The sequence below is a fragment of the Bactrocera neohumeralis genome, unplaced genomic scaffold, assembly GCF_024586455.1.
Source record: "Bactrocera neohumeralis isolate Rockhampton unplaced genomic scaffold, APGP_CSIRO_Bneo_wtdbg2-racon-allhic-juicebox.fasta_v2 cluster11, whole genome shotgun sequence".
Classification (NCBI taxonomy): Eukaryota; Metazoa; Arthropoda; class Insecta; order Diptera; family Tephritidae; genus Bactrocera; species Bactrocera neohumeralis.
Genome location: NW_026089624.1, coordinates 16,944,744 through 16,967,108, shown reverse-complemented (window position 1 = coordinate 16,967,108; position 22,365 = coordinate 16,944,744). Strand labels below are relative to the sequence as shown.

Sequence of the window (22,365 nt, the reverse complement as noted above, 5' to 3'; positions counted from 1 at the left end):
AAAGGTTTTGTATGTCACCGTCTATTCTCGTTAAGGAGTTTAGATAGAGTCACGTTTAAGGCGCAAATTGGAGGTCTTTTTCTGCAATGGGTGGTGTTGGGACTCCACTTACGCCATTCACTAGGAAGGATTTAATGAATGTGTTAATAGCTCCATTATGAATGGCGTTCAGTGCTTGTCAGAAATTGGTTGCGTCCGAAATTTGCTCGGTATAGTTCAACAACGTATTGGAAAAATGTTCACCATATGTTTCAAGCAAGCGACTACAGGTATGGTGTCTACGAAAACACCCGATCAGAAACTATTTTGAGAGGAGTTCATTATGTTCCTCGACAGGAAGAATGCGAGCATCGCTGTTTGAATGATCAACCAGAGACATAAAGAGGAATCTTTAATCGTTCGGAGTGCAGTATTTTGACATGTGTCGTCGAAATTTGGATCATCAACGGAAATGTGTAGGTACGGTCTGTACCCCTTCGTCCAGTTTGTAAATAAAGTGGTTATGGATTTGATAGGTTAGAGTTTTAGAATCCTTGCAGTGAAGGAAGTTTTAAGAGATAGGCGATAAGCGCATGCCATCAAATCTATTGCCCGACGTCGTTATTGTACAATCAACTGTGCATAAGGTAATAGAAACTCCTTCTGGTGGTTTTGGGAGCTTCGAAATGTAGTAATTAATTTAGATTGTTCACCTCAAAATGATACCGATGATTTTCGACTGCTCACATAGTTCATTGTTCACCTATTCAGTTCGGCCAAGAGCGTAGTTTGTTCGATATTATCAAGTGGTGTATGGTTGACTGTATCAAAAACTTTAGACAAGTCCAACGCTAAGAGGACAGTCCTCTCACAGGGGAGTTTCTGGTTGAGGCCACAAGCTATCCGTGCACTTTACGGAAGCTGTGTTGGTGTTCGACTAAGCTCAGAGGGTGTGTGCAAGTCGTTAGTAGCCAGTTATCAAATATTTTCACAAATGGGGAAAGGAGAGTTATCGGGAACCACTGTTCCGATTTTCCACACATCAGGTATGCGAAGGGTGGTCAGTGACAAATTGTGAACCGTGGTGAGATAATCAGCATATTTATACCGTCAGGACCGATGTATTTACATGCTTTCGTTTCGTTGTTGGCACTGTGAACCTTCTCGTCGGTGAAAGCAAGTGATGCACAGTCTTTTGGCATTTTGCGCAACCCTCGAGCAACATATTGTTTTACATTGTCCAGCAATATAAATAGTTGGATAAAGTAGCTCGCGCACTTCTTCGGGTCCGAGGACAGACGGCCGTCGAGTGGTATATCAATACGGTTATCGTCAGCACGGACCACCTGTCGTAATTGACGTTCGTCATAAGAATGGTGAAGGTGCTCTGAGTGAAGTATGCGAAGCCGACGCAGTGACCTCAGGCGAGCTGTTAAAATTGCTCGTATTCTGATGGAGCCTTCGTCATAAATAATGTAGAATGTCGAACCGTCTATCTGTTCCGTCCATCCTCATACCATCGTATGACAGGCAAGAATGCCAAAGATCATGGTGCGCGTTAAAGTCGGAAAGTACCAATCGGTTCTCACCATAAACAGCGCACCTATGTTCGGGTATTATCCTGTTGGAAAACAAGTAACTGGGTGGCTGTATAAGTTAAATATTTTGAACTTAAAATTGCCTTAACGGATAGCTACGTCCTGAAATTCTAGGAAATGGTCGATATCGCCATCGATAGGACGATACTGCGACGAGGGGCAACAAATAACACTTCAATCACTGGAACACGTCGGGAAATGACATCAATCAGGACAAGAATTCTGTCCAACTGATATTATGCTTTGACGTATTACGACAGACGGTGGAAGGAGGCACGAGTTGCCCTGTGGCACTCGCACGGAAATCGGAGCATGTCGTAGGTTGGGGGATTGTTCATACTGAGAGTAGAGGTCCTTTGTTGGCCACTAGGCGTATTTTGCAAGCTGTAGAGGCTATTGTGTGCATTGGCAGCATGGGGCCACGTAACGTGTTCGCCACTCTCTATGCATCTTAAGGCATTAACAGGTCTTAAAAAGGCTCTAACCATTGCATGTATTGCATCCAACCGAGGTGGAAATGTTGTTCTAAAAGCGATGATAGTCTTAACTCATTACTTGCCAATCCAAAGGGGGTTCGATGATCGAAATAACAACCTTTGGCTGAATAAAATCCGGGTCAATTCCGCTAACGGTGAAGCGGCTGTTGTGGAAACTGTTGTCGAAAATTGCTTTCTTTAGTATTCTTTCTACCTGGTGCAGATGCTTCTTCAGGTAGAGCGTATAGTTTTTTGGAAAAAAATTTCCACAAACCATTAGTAGAGGGCCTGCTTCATTGTATAAAATTCACGTAAGGAGGAGGAAGACGACGACATGGGTTTCGGTCTCTTCGACTAAACAACTACACTGAAGTTGAACTTACTATATGAACGAATACCTCGATTTTAATTTTCATTTTTGTTATAGTTCAAAGCCATGAATTTAGAACTTCATATTACGCTGATAAAACCAAACGAAATAGAACCAACCGCACGAAAAAGTATTTTGAACTGCCTGAATCACATTGAATTCAAAGTCAGTGGAAGCTTAAAAAAAATTGTTTTTGGAGATGTTGTAGAACAGTTAAACGTTAGCTACACGAAACCATTGTTTTTGCAATACTTATATAAGTGTATTACAATTTTTCCACTATGCTCCCGGTGGGCTTCCACTTCGGGGACAACAGGTTTGCTGCGCTGGCCCAAGGTCCCCAACCAAAACGTAAAAAATCGTATCAAAAACTGCAAGATGCTTTTCCTGACTTACCGCCAATAAAAAGTGATGACCCAAAGTATATTGTGATTAAATCCGATGAGAATACTACACCCCTTTGGAAAGTTCCTTGTTTTCGTGTTTACAATGCCTTACTTACCGTGAGCAAAGATATAATCAAAATTAGTGAATTATATTACTGCTAGTGAAAAATAAGCAAGTAGCAGACAAGTTTATAAAAACGAAATGTCTTTTCAACATTGGTGCTGTTAGCGCTAGCTATCATCAACATCTTAATTGTAACAAAGGCACCATTTATGCACCGTTTTTAAACGATGTGCCTGAAAGCGAAATAATAGAAGGACTGAGTTCTTACCAAGTTTCCGCGGTTTATAAGTTCACTCGCAAAGTTGAAGGTATTATAAAGCCTACTGGTGTTATACTAATATCATTCAACAGTTATTCCAATAAAGCCAATATTAATTAAATAAAAATAGTGATAAAATCTGAAAAGAAAGAATAATTAAATAAAAATCATAATAATATCTGAAATAAAAGAATAATATTATCTGATTATTTAAAATATAAGGCAAACATTTGTTTTCACATATTATATTGGATTGTGCAGGCCGCCTTAAACGCATAAAATACATACTTATGTACATATGTAATTATTTTTGCGTATTATGTTGAACTGCGCAATCCAATTTCAAACAACACACACTTTTTCTCACATACTTATTTAAGAATTTAAATTTGCTGCTTCTGATGATATTGCTGCAGCTGCTAATTCCAATGCTATAAAAACAAATGAAGTAATTATTTGCAAATTATTTAAAAAAATCATTCACTTACCTTCTTGTTGTACGAGCCTCCTTTACGATAGTACGATCACGAATGACATGCGTCTTTCAATCGTTTTTTTATTACCCTTTTTGGGATTTTCTGTTGTCACTATAATGTTTTCTCCTTTGCACTCATTCAAATAACTCAAGAGCTGAAAGAAACTTTTTTTCATCGCATTTAGGTAAAGAAAAAATAACCCGAAAATGTGCGTTGGTGTTAGTGTATAGAGAAAAAATGTGTAGTTGTATTGGAATATCTCAAGCGGGTAGCCGTGGTTTGCAGGGAAATGTACTGACTTCAACAACACTACTACCAACACTAATGTGCAATCTAATCCACCTAATCACGAAAATCTCTTTCCAACAACAAGCATTTTCAACACTCTGAATAAATACGCTTAGCTTTTACTCTCTTTTGAACTAGTACTCAATTGGTGACACTCAGCTTCAACTGACTGCTCATACGAGTTGATATTCTAGCTTTCTTCTGTTTCCCTTTTCTTTTTTTCCTACATACATCTTATGATTCCAATATTGCAATGGAATTTAAACGGCTACACTAATAATTACAATGAGCTTCAATTATTAATACAAGACCATGCCCCAGCTATTATACTCTTAAATGAAACTCACATCTCTTTCAACTTGTCGGCTTTTACTCCTAAGCAGTACATTGGCATGTTTCACAATCTTCCACATATTAGCACAGGTAAAAGAGGCATTGCGATTCTCATAAGAAGAGATATTCCACACAAAATTAATGCCATTCAATCCAACTTGTTGGCTATGTCGATCGAAATTATCTTAGTTAAAAAAATCACCATTATCTGCACTTATATTGCACCAGACGAACAATTTACCAGTACAGACATCCTGCAATTAATCAACCAAGCTTCTACTCCTTTAATTTTCGCTGGTGATTTTAATGCATGGAGTCCACTATGGGGCTCTCCAATAGCCAACAAGAGGGGCAAATGCATGGAAGACGCTTTACTTTCCTCTAACTTAATATGTTTTCAGGATTTCACAAGCAAAATAAATCCTTCGTCTAGTCCTAAGTTAATATGGAACGCTTTAAAAAAACTTTCTGGAGTGCCTAGAAATCTAACCATTCAGTGCGTAAAGGGGCCAACAGGTTTGGTAACCAATCCATCCGATATTTCCGAGTTATTTGCAAACCACTATTCTGAAACAAGCTCAGATATTTCATTCAGCACACAGTTTCAAACCTCTAAAACCACCACACTGTCCGACACTTCCTACTCTGTCTCCCCTCTTTCTTTTTCTGCTAAACAAATAGAAACCAGCATTTCACTGTCTGAATTCGAGTTCGTTGCATCCACCGTTAAGGGTAAGTCCCCGGGGCAAGATAAAATTTCTTATCCAATTATCAGACATATGCCGAAAAGTCTCAAGCTCCGATTGGTAAAGCTTTATAACAAAATTTTCAATGCTGTTGTCTACCCCCAATTTTGGTAAACGTCCTGTGTTATACCAATACTTAAACCACACAAATCCTCCGATGAACTTGCTAACTATAGGCCGATTTCCCTCCTTCCATGTATGGGCAAAATTTTGGAAAAGATCGTGGCTAACCGCTTGATGTGGTATGCTCAGCGAAACAAGTTCATATCACCGAATCAAGTCGCCTACAAAAAAGGTCAAGCCACGTTAGATGCTTTAATCCAACTAGACTACTTCATTACTAACGCTTTGTCCAGCAAAAACCACGTGTCCGTACTATCTCTGGACTTTCACAGAGCCTTCGACAAAATTGGAGCCCATATTATTATTCGACAACTTAGAAAATGGAAAATAGGCCAGAATATGATACGTTTTATTACTAACTTTCTCACAAACAGAAAACTCAAAGTCAACGTAAATGGTTTTCTTTCTTCAATACTCCCGCTTTCTAATGGTACGCCGCAAGGCTCACCTCTTTCAGCCTACCTTTTTATCATTGCTTTCGATGATATTAGTAGGATGATAAAAAATTACATAGGAGTTGAGCACCAGATCTATGCTGACGATGTTCTAATCTACACAAAAGTCTCTGACGTTAATTTAGCTCAATCCTTATTTACTAATATACTCGCCAGAATTGAGACTTGGTCACTGGAGTCTGGTGCTTCACTTTCCTTAGACAAAACACATATCCTTCATGTATGTAGGAAGCAAAATTGCAACGGTATTTCACTTACCCACAACCAAACTAACATCGAATGTAAAACACAGCTGAAATACTAGGATTAATTTTTGACTTTAATTAAGACTTTAATGCTCACTGTAAATATGTCAGAAACTCGTTAATGACACGATTAAATATTGTTAAATATCTCTCGTCTAAGCATTCATTTATTCATCCGAACACACTATCAATGTTGTCAGAGCTCTGCTAACTTCAAAAATAGATTATGGGCTCCCCATCTATGGCAATTGCTCCAAAAGGAGTATCAGCCTATTAAATGCACCATACCATTGCACAATACGGCGAAGTCTCCGGGCCTTTCCAACCTCGCCAATAAAAACGATAATGGCTGAATCTGGTTTACCAACTATTCAAAATAAAATTATAGATTCTTCGCTCCAAATTCTTGCGAAAACGGTGGAGAACACCAACCCATTACTAAATACAACTATCACGCATGCCACGAAAAAAAAAAATTCCAAGAATACAATCGGCTATTTCGAGATGCTTAAGTTTCGCTGCAGAAAATAATATTTTACGAAACGCAACATGCAAATTCACCTCTCGACATCCTCCCTGTCTGATCAATGATAAAATCCTACAGAATAAGCTTATGTTTTTGTACAAGCAAAACACACCAAACGAAGTCTTTCAACAAACCTTTGCTGAACTGGAATCTAATTATACAAATAATGGCTGGAAGTTATTGTTTACGGATGGCTCCAAGTCCATCGATTCCACTTCGTTAGCAGTTGCCACTGCCACAGGAGAAATTATTTGCAATTGGCTTCTCCCCTCAACGAGCTCTGTATTTACCGCTGAAGGAGCTGCTATTCTTCATGCAGTTAATCACGCAAAAAAGGCGAAAGGAAAGTTCCTCATCTGTACCGACAGCAAATCGTGTATGTCTGCAATAACGTCTCCTTCCAATCGCAATCCCATAATAGAAGTTATCAGGGACGCGGTCATTGGTGCCCCTCAGAAAATCCAAGTAATGTGGATCCCTGGCCATGCTGGTATTACAGGCAACCAGAACTCCTGCCTTAACATACTACGTCTCAACCAAGCAAGACATTTCTAACCTTATTAAGCACAAAAGGCATCAAAAAACGCAAGTGAATGGAAAACATTTACACATCACTACGCGGTCATAAACCCAGCCAGTAATCGTATAATCTACTCGTCAACAGTTCCAACTAGCGCAATGAAGACATATACTCGATTAAGGATTGGACACACTATCATAACACACGCCCACCTACTACGGGTAAAAGCCCTCAATTTGCCCCCTTTGCGATGACACCGCTTCTATCAAACACTTACTCACACTCTGTCCGATGCTTCACTCAACAGCCCACAACTCTGGCAACATTGATCTCATAAAACTACTAAGTGAACCTTCAGAAAAAAACGTTATGATGGTATATAGATTCTTAAAAACCAACGATTTGTAAAGCTCTATATTTAAGCAAGCTTTACATCTTTACTAATCCTTAGCAAATAGAATTTTTTACCTAGTTATAATTACAAGGCGGCTGAAGGCCTCGTAGCCAGTGCTGCGTTTATGTATTTATATAATAAAACTCTTTTTTGTTATATGAATTATTATAAATAAATAAAATAAATATAATTCTTTGTTGGTAGGCCTTGGTTTTTTAGACGCGCATATAAGTAGTTTAAAATATATGATGGCCAAGTCTTTAGCTTTATTATAAAAATAAGGATTTACGTTTTGAAAGATTTTTGGCAAATGATCGCCGCAGATGACTTGAATAAATTTCAGCCGAGAGGCCTATTGTTTGATCACTTTTTGCAGCAATTAGCGCTGTATGTCAGCAATAACACGGCGATTGTTCTCTTCCCAAGCGTCAACTATCTCAGTCTTTTTTGCGTAGTGCGGTACAGAGAGATAAAAATCGTCTGTAAGAATTTGTCGTTTACACGTCGGATTACAGAAAACTTAAAGCATAACGGAAGGCGAAAAAGTGTGATATAATCAACGATAGTTTTTCATGAGACGTTACTTTTCGTAGAGCACTCTTTGTATCAGAATTGTTTCGCAGTATCGGGATGCAGTTGCGTACAGAGCGGTATAATTCTAAAGTATTATATATCCTATTGAAAGACAACGGGTGATGCTTGGACACCCTTTAGAGGAGAATCCCCAGAGAAACTCATGAAACGGACTTCCCTGGTTCCCAGTCTTGTTTGGTATACGAATTGACTAAGTGTGCCTAAGAAGCATACGAACGATCTTAGTGTAACAATGCACTGTATTTGAAAAATATTTTTCAAGGTGTGAATAAATTATGTGTATATGTGTGTGGCACAAGAAAATAGAAAATATACCAAAATAACTTGGATGTTGAATGGTTGCTATACTAAAACATACCAACAGGAGCATTTTGGAGCAAAAGCAGTATACCGTCACCTGAAATGCAAAACATCAAAAAATTAACTGTATCATATTATTCCTAGCAAACCGTAGAGGAGCTACAAAGTCAACTACTTGCATATTACAGGTATCAATCATATCATACGCGATTCACAGAGGCGGACACGGATGGAATTATTCTCATAATAGTCGTGTTTTATTTGACCAGCAAATTAAGCTATTAGCTTATATTGTATGGAAGACTTAGCCAACTTAATTACATATATTGGCTTGTCAGAAGTTATCATAGCTTGAATATTGAACTAGAGGCATTGCCAGTTCATCGCTTTTTTATTATTCACAATAGCAATGTTTTTCCCAAAAAAAAAAGGAGTTGGCAAAGCGAGAAACCTCATTTTTGAAAATGTAAACAAACCAAAATTGCAGATTGTTTGGATGAGTATTAAGTTAAAATTAAGACAAATATGAACACTTGTTCTAATTTTTTTGGATTCTAGACCTCAAATAACTAAAATAAATATGTTTGTATAGCATATTAATATTCCATTTACAAATTTGAAAATTTAAACTAAGTTGTATATCAGCTGATTGTTTTTGTCCGCATTACCAACCCAATTCATTTTTAAGCGAAAAAAAGCTAAGTGCGTGAAATTTGTTTATTTATAAAAAAAAGTTGAATAAAAATGGATAAGAAAAAAATTATTAATTGCAATTTTGGTATTTTTGGAAAATCAATATTAATTTTTTGAAAAAAATTCATTTATTATTAAATACGTTAAAAGATAATAAAGTGAAATTAAAAGCAATACTTGATTGTAACTCGAAAAAAGTGTGCGAAAAAGTTAAGAATATCGGAAAAATGGATAGGGAACTGTGCGTTCTTTATTTGCTAAAATATTAAAATTTGTTTTTGTTGATATACTTGGACATAATTTAAACTGCTAACCTCTAATGCTGTAAACGCAAAGAAGGCGGCGGACTTCAAGCAACATCTGTCAAACAGTAGCAAAAATCGACCATTTTTAACCTGTGTTGCCTACTCCAATTCAGTAAATTCAGCTAAATGCACGAAATTTTTGTGCATTTCTAATTGCATTAACATGGGTCAAATGCGCAAGTTAATTCAAATTAAGCCCGCTAATGCAAATTAGCGCTGTCGTCTGTTAGGGCTAAGACATACGAAAGAAAATTCCGTAATACATCAATCGTATACGGTGATTGGCGTTATGACATACGAGAGCAAACGGATCGTAACTTATTTTTAATTCACAATAGTTTTAAAATCCTCATTGCTTTTTGATCGTATTTTTGGGTCACAATAGATGCGGAACTGACAAAACTGTTAACAATTTTCAATAAACGAAGAAAAGCTAATTAAATGGCAAAATGGATTCGACTTTGTTTTTTTTTTTGGAGCTCTAATGAAAGTGATGAAGATGAAATAATAGTGCGGAGATACCTAAGAGAGGTATAAAAAAAGAAAAAATTTGCGATATTGCAAGAGAGCAAGGTATCATGCCACAAAAGTGGCAAGATTTGGTAACGATTGTGCGGCATTACATAACATCTGCATAAAATTATAAATAATTCTGATCACACACAAGAAATAGGCATCGGGGTAGCGAACCGCCAAATATTATGTTATAATTCGAAATACAGCTATTTACGTGACGATTTCACGGACGTAACGATTCGACTCCAGCTAAATGCACGAAGTTTTTATGCATTAAGTACTATTAGGCTTGAAAAAATATAAATGGCCAGCATCCAATTATCTTACATACCAAAGACACTACACCACAAAAAGACATAGAATATAGCGCGATTATTGATTTTCTGTCCAATGGTAGCATTGACGTCATTATGTGCATGATTGCAAGTAGCATCATATAACCCAGCGACACACGTAAGCTACGCAAGTAGATGCTCTCCTCAGAAAGGTGTCGTTTTCCCACTTTTATAAATGGTGGCGCTGAATTGTAAGGGAAGTTTCATTCAGATGCACCTATGTATGTACATATAAATATTACTATAAAAGTACAGAGTATTTTATTCATGTTATAACTTTTATGATTTTTTATCCCAATAAATAAGTCAATACTATAAATCTTTAGGGATATATGTATTTTGTTTCCTGAACATGGTATATTAAGTTTATCACGATTATTGTAATACCAGAAGTAAACATCGGAGACCTTGTAAAATATATACATACATATGTACATAAGGGTTAAAAATATATAAATCTGAGTCGATTTAGGCATGTCCTTCTGTCAGTATGTATGTATGTGCGCGAATTAGTCTCTCACTTTTTGAGATATGGATGCGAAATTTTGATCGTTTCTTTTTCTTCTCATGAAGCTGCTCATTTGTCGGAACCGTTAATATCGGAACACTATAGCATATATTTGCAATAAAAACTGACTGATCATAACCAAATTCCTGTGAGGAGTCTTCTGAATTTGTGAAGGATATTATACATACATATGTACATATGTAGTTTCGGTGTAACCGAAGTTAACGTTTTTCTTATTTGAAATATGTTTATATCAATAAGCAATATATGAGTTTTTGATTCTTGCAGTTTCTAAAGGACATACTCGACTAAATGTGGATTTGGTGTCGAAAAATCATCAATAAACGGTGAAAACGACAGCATGATAAGCGCAATAATAAATAATATTCGTTTACAACCGTTTTTGTATCTGATTTTGCACATTTATTTAAATCATATTCAATCTACGTCCCAGAGCAGTTTGAACGGTGAGCATTTTACTTTATTTTTAAACAACTTAAAGTTTACATATATATAAATTATTAAAATAAAGTGGTTTATACATAAGGATAGAAGAGTAATATGTATGTTCATAAGTTGAATCTAATAACAAGAGAAACCATTATTAATACATACATACTTGCGTATGACGTCACATCGCACAGGAAGTTGTGTCATAACTGAACTAGTATACTCCTACACGTAAAATAAATTATATTTTCATACTTCTATATTTCAGCAATTTTGTTCGCTAATGCCACTACCTGTAGAGTGCAATCATAGGGTTCCTCAGTTATTCTAGCATGGTCTCATTCTATATTATTCTACTAGAGATTTAGAAGCTTCTGACCCAACGTTGTATATTACGACCAACACATATTGGCACAATACTATTTAGAATACATTCTGTAGAAACGGAAACATGGAATGCTCCAGAAACGTTCAGGAATGTACTATATACAAGAGTCTTTATGGATCTGTTTTGGTGAATGTGTACTAGGTTGTTCAATAAGTTGTGTCGTTCGATAAGAAGGGCGTTGCTACTAGCCCATTTTTTTTGTTTTCAATCTGTCAATTCATTCTTTGTTTACAAGTCATTTGGTGTCATCGTGTCACAGTACTTTTTCACAATGGCAAAAATTGAATATCGTGATGTGATAAAATTCTTATTTTTGGAAGGTGTAGCACCAAAACCAAGTCACGAACGAATGTAAAGAGTGTATAATGATTGTTCACCTACAATTAGAACAGTGGAAAGTGGGTTGCTGAATTTGAACGTGGTCGTGCAAGCCTTGAAGACGATCCACGTGATGGACGTCCAAAAGGCGCATCAAGAACAGAGATCATGGCCAAAATACATGATATGGTTTTGTAAGATCGTCGATTGACTGATAGAGTTTTAGTAGAGGCTCTACACATTTCATTCGGCAGTTTGAGCCATATTTTAAGTGAAATTTTTGGTTTTAGAAAGCTGTGTGCACAATGGGTGCCGCATTCGCTAACAATGGAACAAAAACACATTCGAATGCGACTTTCTCAGCAATATTTGGAGCGTTTTAAAAAAACGGGTCTATCCCCATGATCCTGAATTAAAACAAAAGGCCAAAGAGTGGTGCGAACCTGGTTGTTCGGCTTCGAAACGAGTTCGTGTCCGGCAATCGGCCAAGAAGGTTATGTCATCAGTTTTTGGGATGCGAGAGGAATTTTGTTTGTGGATTACTTGCAAACTGGTAAAACAATTAATTCCGAATATTATTACAATCTTTTGGACCAGTTGGAGGAATAAAATTCGTGAAAAAAGACCCGGTTTGCAGTAGAAAAAAATCCTTTTTCATTAGGACGATGCACCGTGTCAAAAGAGCATTTTTAAAATGGCTAAAATCTATAAATAAAAGATCGAATTGTTGGAGCATCCGCCGTATTTACCAGATTTGGCCCCTAGCGACTTCCATTTGTTTCCAGAACGCAAAAAATGTATGCGTGGCTAGCGCTTTTCATAAAATGAAGAGGTCATAACGGCTGTTGAAGCGTATTTTGTAGACCTTCCGGATTCTCACTTCTGGGATGAGATCCACTGATTGGACGATCATTGGAGCAAGTGTATTAATGTTCTGCGAGATTATACTGAATAATAGTGTATTCAGAATTTTAAAATTGTGTTTTTCTTATCAAACGACAAAACTTATTGAACAACATGATATTGCGCTTTGAACAAGCTTCCAAAAGGCTCTGTGGCCCTAATATGCACGTCTCAGTTTTTCTTTCTTTACATCACCTAACTAATGAATTAAAAACCTTTTATATTAGAATAGAGATCTCACGAGTTGCTAGAACCAACCCGTCGAATATGAGAACTACCTTATCTTAAATTGCCCCAATGTAAATAATATTTTCAATAAATTTTTTCCAGATTTCATAACTATGGAGCGTCCATATTTTGATGACATTAGCCCACGAAACGTATCGACAGTCTCTGACGAACCCGCCATATTAAAATGCCGTGTTAGGAACAAAGGCAACCGTACGGTATGTGAATGACCTAACATTTAATCAAATAAACACAAATATTGTAAGTAGTCCCAGATTTATTCAATTATTGTGAATACGGTAATCAATAAATCCTGTCGGTTGTGCATTCTCGCAATAAAGCTTTTAGTTTGGAAATGTCTATCGGTTATGTTTACTAATTGTTTGCGTAATTATTAATTTTTAAGGTTTCATGGATGCGTAAACGAGATCTTCATATTCTAACTACCAACATTTATACATACACTGGCGATCAACGTTTTTCCGTCTTACATCCGCCAGGCGCTGATGATTGGGACTTGAAAATCGATTACGCACAAAAAAGAGATAGTGGAATTTATGAATGTCAAGTAAATACAGAGCCGAAAATCAATTTAGCTGTGTCATTGGAAGTAAATGGTAAGCATTTTTTGTTGTTCAAATACAATATATGTAATTGCTTCATTGTGGCAATTTTGATTTTTTGTTTTCTTATACATGGGTCAAGTGGTCAATGAAAATTTCGCAAAATCACCGATTTTGATAATTAGCAGTTTATTAATTGAGGGACGAGCCACATACCTCGTGTCATAAATATTTCGTCAAAATTCTTTTTTTTACTAAAGTTATTGAAGGTTCAAATTTAGAGCTTGATAAAATTGTAAAACTATTTTCTCATAGACTACTAGAGATAAATCAATGAAATTTTGCGAAGTCAAAGAAACATGTTCGCATATAATATAGTTATTTTTTCACGGCCCATTTGTTTAAATAATGGTATTTTACATAATTTTTTGTTAATCAATTGAAATTTTTCAGACATATCACGCTAAAAAAAAAAACTGAAAAGTGTGTGGCACAATGGGGAAAATGTTTACCTTTAATAATCTGTCAAAAAAATTTTATTAATAAAACTTCCGACATCTGTGCCGGAGGAATGTTACTGGAAAATAATCAACAGCTCGATCAGATTTCTTGTTATATAAATTATTGTCAATTATTATGTACATACATATAGACGAATGTAAGAACGTACAGAATTAGAATAATAATTCAAATGTTTTTGTATTTTTATATATCTGAAAAAACTCGGATCTTGAAAAGTTTAGAACGGAGAACCTCATACGGAGTACTCAAAGTCTATATAAATGGACAGAAGATGGTTTTGCGACAACAGATTTCGATTTTTGCAGAAGATATTTCGTCTTGCCCTCGTTCACTGCCAGATCCATCTGCTTCGCTTCTTTATCCAGTTTGGAGAAAGCAGAACTAACGGCGCGGGTATTGAGGCCAATGATATCCATATCATCTTCATACGCCAGCAGCTGTACACTCTTATAGAAGATTGTACCTGCTCGATTAAATTCTGGCGAATGGAGTCATGTGTAGAAATTCACGCAAGTGATGAAAGGTCTCTGATTGCAATTTACTTGGGAGTGCCCAGAATCGATTTTTTACATATGGCTCAAGCAGCTCACTACTTCCGGTAGGTCTGGGTAGCCAGAAAACATCCGTTTGAAGGCGAGCTAAAGTGTGAAGGCGAAACGTTCCCTTCACAGGGTTATGCGCTGAATTTGGGACCCGCCACGTAAAAAACTCGACCCGAGAAATGTAAATTATACATTACGAGAGGACCCGTCCACGCTTTACTGTGGGTGCCCCATAGATAATAATACTACTACCAGGTATATGATTTCTATTAATTGGATTATAACCATTAGTTAATGAGATATAGCATTTTCGAGAAGAAAAAATGGATCATAGACTTATACCATTGCGGACTTTTCTGTAGATCTTTTCAATGGGTACAACACTGAGTACATTATTTTGATAAATCTCATAGGGTTCAGCAACGTAAACGGAAAAAAATTTAATTATTTACGACATCACATTAGAAAACTCAAAACCCCTATGGATGTTATTATACATATAAACCTTTCTCTTCAATCACTATATCTACTAAAAAAAACCGCATCATAATCCGTTGCCTAGTTTTATAGATTTAAGCGTACAAACGGACATAGAGACAGAAAAATCGACTTTTCTTTATACTATGTGTTGATTATAATTCTGTATGTTCTCGCATTCGTCTATAAGTACATAATAATTGACAATATTTTTTTTAACAAGTAATTTGATAGAGCTATTGATTGTTTTCCTGTAATAGCCTTGACAGACGGTAGTGTTATAGCCCTGACAGACGAGCAAATTAATGCGCCTTAAGCAACGCTAATTCGCATTTCAATTTTATAATGACAGACGGCAGACTTGTGCATTTAGACAGCTGATAGTGAAATTTGTTTATTTATTAAAAAAAGAAGTGAAATAAAAGTGTGCGAAAAAGTTAAGAATATTGGAAAACTGGATAGCAAACTGTGCGTTCTTTATTTTCTGCCAGCTAAAAATATTAAAATTTGTTTTTGTTAATATACTTGCACATAATTTAATTAGCAATATAAAAACTGTTTACCTCTGAAGCTGTAAACACAAACAAGGCGGCAGATTTCAAGCGACATCTGTCAAAAAATAGCAAAAATCGGCCATTTTTGAGCAGTGTTGCCTACTCAAATTTGGAAAATTCAGCTAAATGCACGAAATTTTTGTGCATTACAAACTTGCATCAACATTGGTCAAATACGCAAGTAAATGTAAATTAAGCCCGCTAATGCATATTAGCGCTGTCGTCTGTCAGGGCTATTAATCCGAATTAACTGCGCACTTAATCAGATCCAAATTTGTAGGTGACAGACGGCAGCTATGCGAGTTTTAAACTTTCATAAACACCTCATTGTCATATTTGTTATATTTTCAATGAAAATGGATAGAAGATAAACATTGCGGTTGTTAGCCGACCAATGTTTAAAAAACCTTTTTCTATTACAAAAACATATCAACACGTTATTTTTAAAACTGCATCATAACATAACATCATAACATAAAATTTTTTGTTTTATTATTAAAAATTTAAAAAACATCTGTCAGTGTTGCTTGTATAGACTAAAATTGGCCATTTTTAACAATGTTGTCAACAAAAATACAGCTAACTCTCTAAAATTTTGAGGATTAAATGGGAGTTAGCAACGGAGTTATCTTCATTTACTCCTGAATTAATCCGGATTAATGCATCCGGATTATTAACGCTGCCGTCTGTCAATGCTATAACATTTCATATTTTTCTTGCGGCACAGATGTCGGAAGCTTACGTAGCGCACTGAGCATCGATGTATGTGCCGTACGTTTTTAGAGCGGAAGAGGGGACAAAAAATTCAATATCTTTTGAATGGCATTAATGAATAAATTTTCTTGGCAGATTATTAAAGGTAAACATTTTCCGCGTTGTGCCATACACTTTTAAGTTGTTTTTGGCGTAATATGTTTGAAAAATTTCAATTGTTTAACAAAAAATTATGTAAAATTCTATTATTTAAACAAATGGACGGTGAAAAAAAAAACTATAATATAGCACGAAAATTTTTCTTTGACTTCGAAAAATTTCATTGACTTATCTCTAGTAGTTTATGAGAAAATAGTTTTACAATTTTATCATGCTCTAAATTTCAACCTTCAATAACCTTAACAAAAAAAAAAGAATTTTTACGAAATATATATGACACTAGGTATGTGTCTTTTCCCTCATCTAACGAACTGCTCATTTTCAAAATCGGTGATTTTGCGAAATTTTCATAGATCACTTGACGTGGTTTGACCCACATACATTTTTGGCATTTCTGATACATATATATACATATAAATGAGCGGGGTTAGTTTGTATGAAAATAAGCAAATACATATGTGTACAACTTCAGATATTACAAATTCTATGCGTTTTCTCCATCTGAAATGTGTCTTCTAGGGTTAGGCACTTTTTTGTTATTTTAAATTGTTTAATCCTGTCATTTTTTTATGGCAGGTGATTAAAGTGTTTGCAAGCAACGGGTAACGAAATAATTCATTCATCGGAGACTCGATTTGTGTTGTGTTCCTTTTGCACCAATGCTAATTGCTGGCTTTAATAAGATTAAATGGCAAATCCCGATTACGCATACCCAAAAATTAAAATTAAATTAATAATATCACATCTTTTAGATACAACATGCTGCCAATATATTACGTAAGTTGGCGAGTCTATTTATGGTATCGTCCGTGCGTCCGTTTGATAATACTTGCTACTGGCAGTAATTGGCGCTCTAAGGAGGTACGGGTTGCGGGTAGGTAAAGTCCGTCATTGTCGCCCAACGTAGAGCTAGTCTAGTCGATTTACATGTGGATCGGTTAAAAATTGGCAATGGGTAAGAACAATCCAAAAAATTCTGTGCTAATTTGTCGCATACCAATTAAATGGCGTCTTTACTTTGGGCGAAATCGAATTGCCATCACATGTTTACATGGGCTAGTCACTTAAAAAGTTGTGTATCAAACATGGATGGGATTAGTTCAGACCTTGCCTCATATGCCAAAAATAATGGTTTCCGTCCTTCTGATTGATTGATGTTTGGAACTGTTTCACATTTCTGTAATTCTTACAAAACGAGAGAATAGGATATATTATATTCAGCTGCGCTTGAAAATAACCCTTTCATACTTTAATAAATATTATTTGATACTTAGCGAGGGTGTGGCGAATGTGTTGCTTTAGTACTTAGATATCGGTTTTGTCTTTCATTTGGCCGGATTTGCATACTTCATCTTAATATAGGTCTTTAAAAACATAATATTGTAACGATAATTATTAGAGATCGTTCTATAACTAAATAAATTAAAAAATTTCATAAGTAATGCAATTGTTATTTTGCTCTTACATTTGCAGCGGAGGCCGATAATAGAGATAAGATAACCGAATCCCAATACTATGATGCAAAAGGTTAGATCTGCTGTCATTAAATGACATTTTGATAAAAGTACATTGTGTTCTAATTTTGTTAAACAATGAGTGCGTTTTATAAATGCATGCGAATTGGTAATTGGTTTCTAATAAAATGTAATTTTAAATAATCGTATAAATTCGGAAATTAAAATAAATTGATTTAATTTTAGGATTTCTGTCTCATTTGATTTATACCATGTTCTGACCGCCGCAAAAAATTACACTTGTTAATCTCGACACCAAGGAGATTTGAAGATTTAATCTACTAAAAATATCTCTGTGCGACTCTGATTTAGTGTTACTTGCTTGCCAGTAAGAAAATCTGTTAGATTATCAACTGATTTATACATTACAAAGAGAAAAATATTTAAACAAGAAAAAAATGCAAACCACAAAAATTAAAAGCAATTCCTAAATCAAAAGATGCATCCATTACGCCCATATTAACATAATAAAAAAACGTCTTTTTGAACAAAATATGACACTACAATGTTTTCTTTTAATAAATATTAAGCAATGTAAAATTTTCAAAATCAGCTGATTTATAAATCTGCAGCAGCAGTGAGGACAGTCCAGATTAGTAATAGATTAAATGTAATCTAACCACCCAAAATTTTTTGTCGGAACATGGTATTAAATTAATATATTAACCTTACTGATGAAGTTACTTGGGTTATTATAACTAACAGAGTAATAGATGCGATTATGTTTTTAAAATGTACGATGGAAATATATACTTATTTTCTGAGATTGTTCATTGTGCATTATTGACCCTCACAACACTAGAATGATAAGTTCGCCATTTCCTTGAGTATCGTCCAGTGCTAAGGAAAGAGAGAACATTATTGTATTGATGAATCCTGTAAGCATTTTTCGATGGTTTAATATCAGATCTTATATAATACAATTTTTCCTCTAACCATATGCAGTTTCACAGTTCAATCTTAACCACTTCTTTTTTGGTTGTTGAACTTTTTTTATACTCTTGCAACTAGTTGCTACAGAATATTATTTGCATATGGCTTTGACAAACATTTTTTATTTATGGAGAGTAAATTACCAGACATAATTGCTCTTATGTAAAAAACGTTTTTAGAAATCAAAAGGTTTGTAATGACCATTAACTACGCGAAATTCATTTGTAGATATTTAAAACAAAATTTGAGGAGTGAGGGGAAGGTTCAGTTGAGACAACAAGAACTTCAACGCGTAAATATAATACGCATACATCCGGTATGCCATGCGCGTTTTCAGAAAAATGATTTTATATTATTTACATACATATGTATTTTCAATATAATATACATATATAGTATGTTTATATCTTATTTCTTTCTTTAGCGGCGCGTGCGAAAATTCTCGGCTCAACAGAGATTCATGTAAAGCGGGATAGTACAATCGCATTAGCTTGTTCCGTAAACATTCATGCATCTAGCGTGGCTTGGTAAGATAAAAAACTAAAAAAAAATTACAAATATCATATACAAAGATTACAGATTGATACGTTTATAACTTAAATAAGTAAAAAAGATCAATGTTTGCATTTTATATTCTTGCAACTAGCAACAATCAAAGTACGTCCTTTAGGTGCTGGGAAAATGTTATGTTAAAATACGGAAGTTGGGGGTAGTGTCGACCAGCATGCCATATGCTAATAAAATGCACATCAATAAAAAACGCTTTCTCAGCTTCATTGAGATAACTCAAATGTTGGGCTATATGTATACAAGGTCTGTCGCAAAAGAAACAGGACTGTTAAAAAAACAACAAAAAATTAATATTTTTCAAAAGTTATATTTTTTATTCAAAGCAGTTTCCTTGTGCTTCGATACAGCGTTTAGCCCGGTCAATTAGCAATTCAAATGAGTGTTTAAGGTAATTTTTCAGAATGCTCTTGAGAATATCGGTCGTCGTCTTTTGGATAGCTGAAATGTCCTGAAACCAGTGTCCTTTCATGGGCAAATTAAGTTTTCCAAATAAGTAAAAATCACAGGGTGCCAGATCAGGTGAGTAGGGTAAGTGATTAATGGTTAATATGGAGTTTTTTGTCAAAAAATCAGTGACAAGCGTCGACCGATGACACGGCGCATTATCGTGCAACAGGCGCCAGGACCCTGCCTCACGGTAATATGGTCGAGCACGACGAATGCGTGACAAAAGACGCTTCATAACACCAAGGTAAAACACAGCATTAATCGTTTGGCCAGGTGGGACGAACTCTCGGTGTACAATACCCTCGGAATCGTAAAAACAAATCAGCATTGTCTTTATTTTTGACTTCTGAAGACGACCGACTTCTGATCGTCACAGAGGTCCTCACGACCTTCTTGGAATCGCTTAAACCCCTCATGCACATTACTACGGAATAGGCACTGATCACCATACACTTTTTTCATCATTTGAAATGTTTCAGTAAACGTTTTCCCACGCTTAAAACAAAATTTAATATTTGGTCTTTGTTCAAAATTCATTTTACGACCGATGACCAAAAGCTGCTGTCACCTTTTGATCGATAACATCGATTGTAGTTATCCAATTGTCTTAAAATTTTTACGTAATGTCAACAAGAGATCAAACTTTTTATTTCATGTACCAACCAATAGGTGGCGCCACCAAAAACAGTTATATTTAAAAAGTTCTGTTTCTTTTGCGACAGACCTTGTATGTGGCAGAAGTCACCTGAAAGTTTGAAAATCTTTATATTAGGTATATGGGGGTTGACCGGATTCAGCCCATTTTTTACATTCAGATATACTATTATCAGGAAAGGATTACTACTAATTTCAGTTATATACCTCACACATTGACCATTATTTTCGGTAATAAGTCAATTAAAGGTACTGGGGTCCACATATTCGATAACTAGGGGCTTTAACAACTTTTGTTCGATTTGGACAATTTTTGGTCATAGGTGGTACGTTCGGGAATTTTGTCCCGCTACATTGACTGGTGTTTTAGTTGTATACTGGAATGGGAATGGATTAGATCGAATTTAATCGAGCGAATCTGTGCTGTGATACAGTCACAAGTCTCTAAAATTGAGATCTTAAATTAGAGACAATTTTTGTGACTTGAGACGATTTTGCAACTCAGTGCACGACTGTCAAGAAATTCTCTCAATTGAAAACGAACAGGTATAATCAGCTCTCATTTAGATGTATTTACACTTGAATGAAAATAAATTTGTCGATAACAAATATTAAATTGTCTATAACATAGCGAAATATATGCTGGCTTGTTTCAGAATATTTACGAAATTTATATGAAATTGATTTACAAAACATAAAGAACGACAATCGATTAATTTCTAAGATGACCTCTATTCAGTATATTCAAAATGGCAAACAAGAGTTCTTTTTAGTTTTGTAACCTGGTCAAGTCGCACATTTTTGACAATATTTTATGACTAAGACTAGAGACTGTGTTGCGAATAATAACTAGCCTATAAATGTCTCAAAGAGTGACTCGAGAGTGCTTACAGAATGCACTTTAAAATTGTGTTATATGAGAAGTAGGCGTGGTTGTAATCCGATTTCACTGAAACATAGAAATTTTAGACGAAACTTATGCACCGAATTTACTTGAAATCGGTTGAGCAAGTCTCGATATATATAAAATGTAAAATTTAAAATATCTGACGCATTTAGTTATTGATTTATCATACTTTTAGAAGTTTGTAAAAAACCATTGTATGGGAGTCGGCGGCTATGTCATTCATTTTTGCAGTGTCAGTAGGGATTTGGCTTGAGCGATTTCACACTATCGTAAAAAGGGTTGAAAAGATTTGACCTGTGCTAAATTGGGTGATATAGCTTTATTGGTTCGAAAGATATATATAATAAATTTATAAGGGATTTTCAAACCACAGGTGCCCCGCCTTAATGTGATTCGCTAAGCCAAATTGGAGTTCAGCATCTTAGTTTACGGCTTAGTTATAGTACTTTATAAGTTTTCGATTAATGGTGTGGCCGTGGCAGTCGTCCGATTACGTCTGCATGGATAATATGATACGTGACTCTTTGAATCGAGAGAGAGCTGTCAAAACTCGCATTTTTTATAACATTTGCCAATGATGCCACTGCTGACAAATATTAGATTGGGCATTTTATAAACTACTTTTGGACATTTTGCAATTTCCACACTACCACTGAGGTATGCAAATAGCGCGTTACCGATATTATTTTTGGGTGCTCGGTTCCCCAGTAGGCCTATATCACCCATATACAACACAAAATATAATATATATCTACATATATGTACATATTAAAAATAAATACATAATTAACAAATAAAAAAAATGTATATAAACATCAGAAACCAAAACAATTCACAAAAAATATCACAATATGTATGCCACATAGTACTAATATGTAGATAAATAAATACATTTCTTATAACTGATGTAACAATTTAAAATAATAAATGAACACAAAAACAAAACAATTCATAATGTAACAAATTATTGTAATAAAAAAACAGAAAAACAAAACAATTCATTTAAAAATATCACAAATTGAAGATATATGTA

General features: G+C 35.3%; 1 protein-coding gene across 3 annotated transcripts in view; it reads left to right on the top strand.

Moving 5' to 3' along the window:
• Positions 1–10,744: 10,744 nt before the first annotated feature.
• Positions 10,745–22,365, top strand: part of LOC126766156 (zwei Ig domain protein zig-8) — a 37,800-nt gene continuing 26,179 nt past the window's right edge. For 2 of the 3 annotated variants that reach the window (XM_050484027.1, XM_050484028.1), the window contains exons 1-5: positions 10,746–10,956; positions 12,879–12,994; positions 13,183–13,393; positions 17,781–17,834; positions 19,179–19,281. In XM_050484027.1, coding sequence (XP_050339984.1) covers positions 10,851–10,956; positions 12,879–12,994; positions 13,183–13,393; positions 17,781–17,834; positions 19,179–19,281 — 590 coding nt within the window. In that variant the 5' untranslated portion in view covers positions 10,746–10,850. Of the gene's footprint in view, positions 10,957–12,878; positions 12,995–13,182; positions 13,394–17,780; positions 17,835–19,178; positions 19,282–22,365 lie in introns of all 3 variants that reach the window. The other variant, XM_050484029.1, reaches the window with a different exon arrangement.